Source organism: Ciona intestinalis, chromosome 7 (genome assembly GCF_000224145.3).
Source record: "Ciona intestinalis chromosome 7, KH, whole genome shotgun sequence".
In the NCBI taxonomy this organism is placed as follows: Eukaryota; Metazoa; Chordata; class Ascidiacea; order Phlebobranchia; family Cionidae; genus Ciona; species Ciona intestinalis.
Window position 1 is genome coordinate 1,766,065 of NC_020172.2, and position 11,134 is coordinate 1,777,198.

The window sequence follows — 11,134 nt, forward strand, 5'->3', positions numbered from 1 at the left end:
AAAAAGTACATTTGACCAACTTACTTTATACAATACATACAAAATATTAAAAGCTATTGCATTATTTAGATGTATGATGATTGGAAAGCCAAGAATTGTCAACCAGACTACAGATCCAACGTCACACCTGACCCCACCACATCATGTGGGCCATACAAACCAACCAATCAACTTAACACCGAGAAAACTAAACCTCGTGTTGAGCTTGGTATAGATCAGTCCAACCATGACACTATAGGAATGTTAGCAATTGATATGAATGGACATATAGCTGCTGGGACTTCTACTAATGGGATGACACATAAGGTTCCTGGGTAAGCACAAAAATTAGTTGTTTGTCAGAAACTGTTGGGTTATGTTGCCCACAAAGGTATGTACTTGGTAAGCCAGCAGATGTAAAAAATGGAACACCCATGTTATACTTTTAACGACTGTTATTGCTCTGCCACGCAAGGATATAAAAGTTACATTTATTTATTCATTAATGTTGGTAAATCATATGGAAAAAATAAACATACATTCCTAAAAGGATAGGCAAATCTGACCAAAATTAGAAGTGTACCTTAGTTATAAATTAGTACAAAAAATATTTAAAGTTCTCTCTACAAATATGTTTGCTCCTTTTCTTGTACCACTAACAAGTTATATTGTTAAAAAAATAATAAGTTTGTCATTATAAATTAATTTAAATTTTGTGCAAATATATAAATCAAATATTCTCAATTTTTATTTTTAGGCGAGTTGGGGATTCCCCCTTGCCCGGGTCAGGTTGCTATGCCGATGATTTAGTAGGTGGGGCTGTTGCTACGGGTGATGGTGATGTCATGATGAGGTTTCTACCCGCTTACCAGGTACGTGAAGATTATAGGATCAAGGCTTGACGCCGCTACCATTGTGGGCAGATGTGTCTTCGGACAAGTCATTTAATGGCAATTTGCTCCAACCCAAGTTATATTCATTCATGTTAAGTGTTGTATAGTAATGTATGGGTATCATAAAAATGACTTTCGTACTTGGTAATAAATTTTTTAATTTTAAAGTAGAAAGCATTCTTTATATAAAGGTTTAAATATTAAATACATAAAACCTTAATTTTTATGGAACAAAAGCTGAAATGTTCAATTTGCAAAACAGCTAAATAGTTTTCTTACATTTACATTTATCGTTTTTTTGCAATGCTTTGTTGGTTTTGTTACAAATTGTGAATTCTACTACTAGGGCAACTTTTCAATGCAAATATTTTACATATGACAGGCTGTGGAATCCATGCGTCAAGGTGCTTCTCCCACACAAGCAACAGAAGATGCTTTGAACAGAATACTGAAACATTTTCCTTCATTCAGTGGCGCACTTGTTGCTGTAACAAAAGATGGACTTGTTGGTGAGTGGAAATGTTTTTCTCTTTAAGTGACTCAATGGTTATAGCACTCTAACTGTAAAGAAATATGTTCGATACTGCTACCATTTTGTGCCTGTGTGACCTTGGGCAAGACACTTGACTGTCATTTTAACCCAGTGGTTGGTCATGGAACATCCAAAGGGATAAAGAAGTAAAAAGACACATGGCAACTCGTAAGCTAGCGTGAAGTTTTAAAATAGTACACCAGTGTCATAATGACTCTTGTTGTTGCCATACAGAAATAAATGCTTATCATTTATTCATTCATTGTTGAAATTCCATCCAAGTACTATTTTCCACATAATTATTTCGTTCCGTGTATAGTTGTGTTAGCACACTAGTGAAACCACTCTCTTACAACAATACGTTTATTTATAACAACATGTTTGTACCCTCAAGCTAAATTTAGAGTATTAAATACTGCCCACAAACAATTCGTACAGATACTATACATTATTATGGCTAACATAACACAACAACCAATTGCAGGCCGTATTTTTTAAATCAAATCCTCATATCTTCACAGGCGCGGCTTGCACAGGATTCTCATCATTTCATTATTGTGTGCGAACAAAATCTAATCCAATGACCTCAGTTATTTCAGTGAAGTGCAAATAAATGCTGACTGCCCAAAACCACAGGTCCGTACCCCTCTTTCAGCACTGCAATGTTTTCTATGCACTTTAAAGTTCACAGTCACAGAACTATATGTTTAAATTTATTTTACAAGAATCTATACCATAGGATTTAGCATAAAGTTGCAGTTTCAATGAAAATATGAAAAAAAGTAGACCCAGAGTTGGCCTGTTGGTAATTTTACATCATACTTCTCGCTTTTCAATTACTTTGATTTGTCTAATATTTTATTGATCACTGTCAAACTGATTTGGTTTGAACTTACACGTTAGAATAGGCGCCGAATTTATGATTCCTTAAAACACTTTGTAAAACTGAGACTTTGCCTTAGTATATATTCTCAGACATTTTCATTACGTGGCCTATATGTAATATGCGTAATATTCAAATAATAACCTTGTCAACGTTTACTGATTTGTAGCTTATGTGTGATCTCTGATAGGTTTTAGGTTGTATTGATTTGACGTTTGCAGACGTTAGTAAAGTTGCCTTGTGTCTTGAATGTGTTCTTATATGTAGAGTTAAAAGTTTAGAACGAATTCTTCCGGCGCGGACCTCGACATATACTGTAACTGTATTAAGATACACATCTATATATAAATATATATATATATATGTGTGTGTGTGTGTGTAAAAGTCGGAACGAATATAACGTAGATGAGTTTTCGATGGCCCACACGGAAATGTCGACTACTAAATTAATAAGTTAAACGCTACAGTCTACACGAACGGTGACGATTACTGACTGTATAGTAAGATACAGTATGTAAAACTGTGTTATAGCATCAGAATTGCGTGTAATTGTCGACTATGAGGTATTAAGTTAAACCCTGTAGGAGTTTTTTTTCCTTTCTGTGGATGATGTTGTTAATTCCACGTATAATCACCTTCGTTGTTTTTGTAACCAAACCAAACTTTAAATAAAAACAAGTATTGTACAAACATACGTCATGTTAAACCACCATGTTCATTACATGCGTTTCTTCCGAGTAAGGAAACGCAAATATGGTCAATGGTCGCCAATACAAACACATGTACTTTTAATGAAGTTATATATATATCTATACAAAATCAACATTGGTGAAATCACACTTACAAACACAAGCACCGATCAGTTCATATATTAATTATTGCATCATCTCACAGCACTATACAGATACTAGATCCCTTCTGCTTTATATTGCTTGCTCCTCCAACGAGCTTCCTAATAGTACAGATCTTCCGTTTTCCCTTGGAGTCGCTTCCTCCTGGAGGTTCATGGCCAATCTTTGAACGATTCTTTCGTGATCTTTTCTGTACACTTAAGCCCCCTTCTCTATTTTTACTGTCGTCGTCGGACTTTGTTTCCTCGTACGAGCTATCCCGAGCGTTTTCATTGGTGTTTTTACTTTTGCCATTCACGTCACATTGTCTTAAATCGAACGTCGAGTTTTGTTTGCCTGCAACAACAAGCATAAGTGTTGTCATAAACTCAGGAATATTTAAATGAATGAAGGTAGCTTATTTATTAATGCGTGACTGGGAAATGATAATCGCTATATAATACATGGGTATTATATACCGAAATGTCTTATTAAAGTCATGCAATCATATGAGACGTAAGCAGACGTCATTTATTGAAATTGCCCAAGTTTGGTTTTTGTACTGATAGCTACCTCCTAGTGATTGAAGTGCTTCTTCTCTCTCGCCGTTGGTTTCTGTTAAAACAAACAAATTACTTTTACATCACCACCAATATAAATATTGTTTACCATCATTCGCGTCTCTTTCTTCGTGTTCCCCACCTTGAGATTCGCCAGCAAAATCTGGTTTGGAAAGAACAAGTTGTTCAGTATAGTTTTATTTAAACGAAGGCGTTTTGTCAAACTAGCAAAATTAAGATGTGCATCGTCATAACCTTACCGTTGTTTGGTTTCGTAACGTCAGATTGTGTTCGTTGTTTCGCGGCATTGCGTCTATTGGTATTCTACAATTGCAACAAGCGTTTAAGCAACAATATATAACAGATTTATTGCTCAGACCTAGTTATATTATTACCTTCATTCTGTAGTTCTTTAAACTTTTCAAAGCTTGACGCATTTGAACGCTCTTGTCATGTTTCGGCTGACTTCTGTGGATTATTTTCAGAAGTTAAATGTAACTTGCTTTATCATTATGTGACGGGCCAACGACAGTCGTTATATTATATAGATGTTCTGTTTCATGTACCTCGTTCCTGCCTACGAGTTACCATGTATTTAACTTTGTGGGCAATTGTTTTTTCTGTATATGGCTGACTATTTAGACAACGCATTAGCATAGTGACCACTGGGTTGAAGCAATTGCCGTTAAGTATCTTGCCCAAGGACATATACACGACCACAATGGTAACAGTCAAGAAAACACGCAATCTATTGCATTACTTTTTAAATAATAACTTACTCAGTATTTGAAACTGTGTTTGCAATTGAAATATATTTTCCCTTCTTCCCGTTCAACCAATAAGTTCTCATTTGACCCTTGCCCTGTATGTAGAAAACATGTTTTTACAGTGGTATTATCGCATATATACATATATGTTTATACGACTACAACGGCAGTATATGATTATATCCATTTTGTAAAGTATGTTCTGCTTTAATTGCTGAATCTTTTAACGCATGCCTTTTAACTAAACGTTTTGTTCTGCTTGTATTTCTTACAAACAATTTTTGAATGATAGAATGAATGTTACCCTTTTTCTTTGCGTAGCGGGGCAACAACAGTCGTTATAACACGAGGGATGTAAATTGTATTTCATATACCTCGTGCCCGCTTACGAGTGATCACATATGTAACTTTTGTGGGCAATTGCCACGATTTTTTTTGTTGTGATAACAAAGCCAAACTTTTTAGTACGAGAACGATAACAGCAAACACACGTCTCCCACCTTAACATACATGATCCCTCTATCTTTTATAAGATATTCCTCCGTTTGTACAAGTTGATCACGTACAGTTGTACTGATGTGTATTTCTCCCCCTTTACCCGTGCTCTCCATACGTGATGCTGTGTTCACAGTATCACCAAACAAACAATATCTGATCATCTTCCGACCAACAACTCCAGCCACTACACCACCGGAGTGAATACCTATTGATTAGGAAAATGTTATTGAATGAATGTAGTTTTCCTTATCTTGTACAGTCGTTTTGTTTCGCACACCTCGTGCGCATTTTGGTTAATTACTCCACGTATGTTACTTTGTGGACTTTTTTGTATTGCTGACAATTTAAACAATCTATTTGCGACCACTGAGTTGGACATTGCCGCTAAGTGTTTTTCCCAGCAAAGACACATTTTCCAAAAATGCTGGCAGCGACAAGCCTTAAACCCGTTACCTCTGACTTAGAGGTGCGTCATGGAAACTGGAATTTAGGCCCTGGTTTGCTTATTTCGTCAACCCATTGGTAGACAGGTTATCGTGTAAACTGTAAACACTGGTCAACTCACCGATTCTGATTCTAATTAATTCACCATCCGCTGGGTTTTTCACGTGTCGTATACCAGCTTGCATCTCTAGCGCCATGTCGCTGATTCGCTGGGCGTGTTCTTTTGTCCGCACAGGGGCGCCAGAGACAGCCATATATCCATCACCGATCGTTTCAACTTTAAACACAGCGTAGCTGGAATCGCATGAAATTAATTACAGAAAGTAGATTCCATTTAAATTAGTTTCTGTTACACAGTTTATGTAAAGTGGACTCACCGTTCACTGAGAACATCAAACACGGTATATATTGTGTTGAGAATACAGACAACCTCCATCGGTGTAATACGTGTACAAATGTTTGTAAAACCTACTATATCACTGAATAACACGGTAACGTCGGGAAACATCTGTAGAAGGAAATATACATTGTTGTGCAATGCAGTTTGCAACACAACAGCCACAAGTGAAATTTCACACTCAAATCTTCTCGTATGCAAAATCCGAAGCAGTGTTTACTCAATAGAAATAAACTTACAACGTATTATAAAACCACATGCACAGCTTTCTACACCAAGTATATTTGGCTAACCTCCGCAAGATTAACTGCTCCTTCTCCTTTCTTCAAACGCTCTGCAATCTCCCGTGGGATCATCGAAAAAAGAAGAGCATCCGTCTTCCTGTTCTCTTTTTCCAATTCCTCCAACGTTTCTTCCATCTTTGCCGTCTTCCCTTGTTCCTATATATAAGCAACGTTGAAATACATTTAACATACAACGTGGAGTAAGATAAAACATGTTTTTTTCCATATTCTCTCCTCCCATTGGTAGTAAACAAAGACTATTTCTAGAATTACATAACCGTATCCTCATGCTTCTAAAAAAACGCTGTTAATAACTTAAAAACAAGATAAAGATGTATGGATTATTATGTGTTGACGGTATTTCATCTTATCCCATAGCATAACTATATACGAATAAAAAACTGTTATAGAAAGCAATAAATATTGCTATATTAAACCCACCATATTTAAGGCTATCTTGAGTTCGGCAGATTGTTGAGGTCCAGCCATCAGCAACATCTGAAGCGAGTCTTGAAAACTGAGGTCGCTGATATAAAGGCCTACATCTTTCATAACGTCCATGTTGTCAAACCTATGGACAGTTCAAGCATTATTCAGACAGACTTATAAGTTTTGGTGGCGAATGGATGAAGGTGTATATCTATATAGAAATTGGGAACTGGCAATATCAGAGAATAAAAGGCCGGACAAAATGCATTTACACTTGATTATTCTGTATTTTCTACTTACACAGGTGTGCACATAAAAATAACCGCGTTCCAGCTTTCAAGAAATGCAGACGTTCCTCTAAGTTTGAGCGAGATTGAATCGTCTCTTTGCTTGTGCGGTGGTGGATGCTCTGGCCCCAATATTTGCACTGAAATTGAAACATGGTTAGCGCACAATAGAATGTGCAGAATTTTGTTATTAATATGTATTAAACACCATCGGTTGGATGTACAGTGTTGTCCGAAGTTTCCCGCCTACCTTGAGATCGCAGATATTCTTCATATTCCGCCCATAATGCAACAGTTGACGTCATTTCCACCAAGACATTCACCGGTCGGTTTTTCATCTGAGTAAATTTGTTTTACAATACAGCAGCGAAACACATCATTTTTATCTCATATTAATGCTCACAAACGTCCAAGACAGCGGCATCCCAATCGGCTTGGTTAACACAAAGAAATCCGTCACTTTCTTTCCAACCAAAGTTGGGAATGTTTTAACAACTCCTGCTCCGCAAGTAATTACTTCCATATTCTGCAACAAACCAAGATGTTTTATATCCTATCAACAATTACGTGAAAATGATTCACACACGACTTACCTCGCCAAATATAATTGAGAATGGGAATGAGTTGAGAACTACATCGCTGTTCACGCTGACCGGGGTGACCGATCGTAGTTTGGCCAAAGCTGGCATCCACGCACCTTGTTTACCAACTGACCCGTTTTGAAATTTGATTCTGAAACCATGTTTATGAAAATGGGTTTAAATTACGATTTTGTAAGTTTTCTAATAATAAAGGAAATATAGTGCTGCGGGGAAAATGGGCTGTACTGTTGGTAACCATATTTTTCCATTTGTGTTTTTTTAACAACGCTTATTTAGAGTTGCGGGGGTTATATAATTCTGTAGATATTCTTGATTTACTACCAAATACGAATAGAAAAGAGAACTAAAACATGTTTCTTCTTACCCCAGCCTATTTTATATAAGCCAAAATAGGTTGAGGTGTATATACTGCAACTTCAGTCGCAGTAAATATATATTTAAGCTATCAGTTTATTTAAACTTTAGTGAAGCATCACCTTATTATTCCATGCATTACTTCTCCCAACATTTCTTGTTTTACAACTTCGACAACAGAATCATGCAGATTGTAATGCATTATAGCAGCCGTGTGCACCAACCCTCTTACATAATGAATATAACCAAAGTATTTCCTTGGTGTGTTGTAGTGGAAGGTCAAACCCTTATCGTCCTCCGTCTCTACGTAGAAACTATAAAACAAAATCCAACGTTACATATTAGTTATAACACAACGAAGTGAACTAGCAACAAAACGACAGTCGTTACTACTGAGTAAAGGTGTCAAATATAAAAGCGTGCAAATAACATATTAGTGTGACCAGATGAGCCATTAATATGTTACAGAATAAAAGCGTGTGTCTGCTCTAAAACTCGCTCATTTTTAAATAACCAGCGAGATATCGCTACACACCCTGTAATTATTCTGAAAGTTGGCTACATTTTAATACATTTACAAAATTTCAGAACCACAGCCTCGCAACCCTAAACGAGCATTTTTTGTTAAAACACGATCAGGAAACATAGGATTTAAAGGTTATTAACGACGTCCCATCTTACCCCACATTACAATAAGTATATAGTGGGGTGGGGGAAGATGGGACACCTTTAGCACGAAATATATAAATATCCTGGTCGTGTTTTAAACAAGTAACAATGGTCTATGAAAGTCGCGAGGACAAGGTTTTATAATTCTTTAAATGTTCTTTGTTCACTACCAAAATGTACGGGAAAATAGAATGAAAAGGTGTCTCATCTTCCCCCATCCTACTATATATTAAAGTCAGTTTTGTCACCTCGGAGGTTTGATGTCTTTATACAAGTTGCTGATGTAATCATGCAAGTTGTCCAAACTGTTAATAAAGTCGCAGATTCTTCTTCCGAGAACTTTCGTAATTTGGTCGTAACCATAACTTGATACGAACGTCATGAAATGTCCCCCAAACTATTAGAATATATATGCCGTGTTATATCTTCAATTTCAAGTCTATTGCTGATTGCTTCTCATATAGCAAGATTAAACTTAAAATATTTGAAACACACCTGAAACATGATGTCATCTTCAGTTATTTGAAGCATCTTGGAGAGTGTCTGGGCAATCAGCGGAATCATGCTTTCCTCGTATACCTGAAAACGTATCAGCAATTAAAAAGTGAATTACTGAAAACTTTGACATTGTTTATTTTATATCTGCACGTGTTAAACTAATGGTCCAACCGCCAGGCACAGTCATATATGGTATTATTTGATCCCCAGACGTACACGTGCGGCGCCGTGAGAACTCATTCATGTCGTATTGAATGCTTGAAACAATATTTTGTAGGACATGTTTTCCTTTATTTTTTCCGTTCCATTTGGTAGTAAACATAGACCAATATACTATTATATATACCCGTAGCTCTACTACTCTAAATGAGCATTGGTATAACTGTTCAAAACACGATGAGGAAACATTAGATTTGGCTCCAAAACGTGTATCCCATCATGCGCCACACATAGTACCATATATAACAAGAATGCTAAAAGTTGCTTTAATTTTTAAACATAACTGTAAACCACCCACCGTGTGAATGGAGAATCCCACAGTATCGAATCCCATCTCTCCCACAAGTTCCATCCATACCTCTTCCCCCCATTGCTCATGAACACAATCTACAATACTTTCCAGCACGAATCCGTACATCTTACGGAATCTGTACTTGGTGGATATGAATGAATTATTACAGTATTTTTTATTACTGAATGTAACTTATGCTTGTTTATCCTTGCGTGGCGAAGCAATGGTAGTTGTTATAACACGGATGATCTGTTTTATATACCTCGTGCCTGAAGTTAAAAACGTATAACCAACAACATGACTAAAATTACAATAGTTAAGTTTAACGAAGTCTAAAAAGTACACACATTTATAATATTAGATTTATACTGATTGCAACCGAAGAAGTATATTACAAATACGCCACAATTATGCTTTTATCCGCTTTTTATTATCAGTGTGCGCTTGTCATATGCAGAACACTACAAACGTAACGCAAATCGAAATGCATTTTCTCTGCATTTGACATGTATTATGTTTGTTTTAATCAAATGACCATTAAAGACCAAACCATTTATAATCAATATAGCGGTATGTGTATAAAGTTATCGACATAACGAAAAATGTTATATAAACCAGCTTTTTCCATATTTCCAAACCTATATTGCAAGGTGGTCTTTTCAAAGATCTTTAGCTGTTTAGAAAAGTTATAATGAATGAATGAATGAACTTTTTTTATTTTTACGTGACTGGGCGACAGTCGTTATATAACACGGGTGTCCTGTTCCATATATTATAAAAAGCCTTGTGCTGGCTTACGAGACCCCCCCCACATTAGTGATTGTGTCTTTTGTTTTTTTATTTTTTTACGTGGATATATGGAAAATCGGAAGTTCTCATGTATGGTAGGGTGGGGTAAAGTGGGACGCTGGGTAATGTGAGACATTCTGTTGTTACGGAACCCCACAAATATAAATGTTCATTCGGCAGTATTATCACGACTATACAAACCACGCGTCAAAGCTGATTACTGTTACCCGTATCAGTTACTGTTAAAGTTTTGTATAATACGTGCTTAAGTGTGCAATTTCCCCACCCTGCTGTATCTACATTTATTATAGTTAACTTTATATACACATATAAAAACGTTTGAATTTTGATAAGCAGTTCAGGTATTTTCGGCAGAGCATTTGGTGAAAAAAAACGTTCGTTGTTTGTCGGCCTGTATATGAAGTCTTGTCCACTTACGTGCTATAAACAGATGTTATTGAGCGACTGTCCCTCTGCCACAAAGAAGGATTATTTAAGATCACGTTTTTACCATGTCGTGCGCAGGCGCTATTATACAAACAACTCAAATTTAATTTACGTAAATACCAATCTCTTGGCACACTGAACTTAAAATTACGATTTGAGAATTTGGTTAGCAGGCATATGCAGTAGGGTGGGGGAAGACGGGACACCTTTTCATCCTAGTTTCTCGTCTTATTTGGTTGTAAACAAAAACCATTCAAAGAATTAGAAAACTGTATCCTTACGACTCACATAGATCGTTGTTAGTTGTTTAAAACATGATCAGGATATTTAAATATCAGGTGCTTAAGGTCTCCCATCTTTTTCCACCCTACTATATATAATAGGATGGGGGAAGATGGGTAAGCTTTTCATTTTATTTTTTCTTCTCAATTGGTGGAAACAAAGAGCACGCAAAGCATTATTAAACTGTACCCTCGTGACT

General features: G+C 36.4%; 2 protein-coding genes across 3 annotated transcripts; one reads left to right on the forward strand and one right to left on the reverse strand.

Moving 5' to 3' along the window:
• The first annotated feature begins 69 nt into the window (after positions 1-69).
• Positions 70-2,537, forward strand: LOC113474365 (N(4)-(Beta-N-acetylglucosaminyl)-L-asparaginase-like). Its single transcript, XM_026835104.1, has 4 exons — positions 70-314; positions 737-851; positions 1,255-1,381; positions 1,926-2,537. The coding sequence occupies exons 1-4, from the start codon at positions 70-72 to the stop codon at positions 2,015-2,017; spliced, it is 579 nt and encodes a 192-aa protein (XP_026690905.1). The 3' UTR covers positions 2,018-2,537.
• A 431-nt stretch (positions 2,538-2,968) lies between these two features.
• LOC100179950 (soluble guanylate cyclase 88E) lies at positions 2,969-9,676 on the reverse strand. Of its 2 annotated transcripts, none has more exons than XM_026835218.1 (19): positions 9,424-9,676; positions 8,904-8,987; positions 8,657-8,805; positions 7,862-8,053; positions 7,377-7,515; positions 7,187-7,309; positions 6,992-7,121; positions 6,797-6,923; positions 6,509-6,638; positions 6,077-6,223; positions 5,764-5,894; positions 5,508-5,680; positions 4,945-5,147; positions 4,457-4,539; positions 4,073-4,145; positions 3,938-4,001; positions 3,787-3,840; positions 3,691-3,732; positions 2,969-3,474 (listed from the first exon to the last, which is right to left on the reverse strand). In XM_026835218.1, the coding sequence occupies exons 1-19, from the start codon at positions 9,541-9,543 to the stop codon at positions 3,176-3,178; spliced, it is 2,463 nt and encodes an 820-aa protein (XP_026691019.1). In that variant the 5' UTR covers positions 9,544-9,676; the 3' UTR covers positions 2,969-3,175. The 2 variants fall into 2 exon arrangements, with proteins under 2 accessions (XP_026691019.1, XP_018668041.1); XM_018812496.2 differs by having other exon boundaries at positions 7,034-7,121; positions 9,424-9,671.
• Between the last annotated feature and the right edge of the window lie 1,458 nt (positions 9,677-11,134).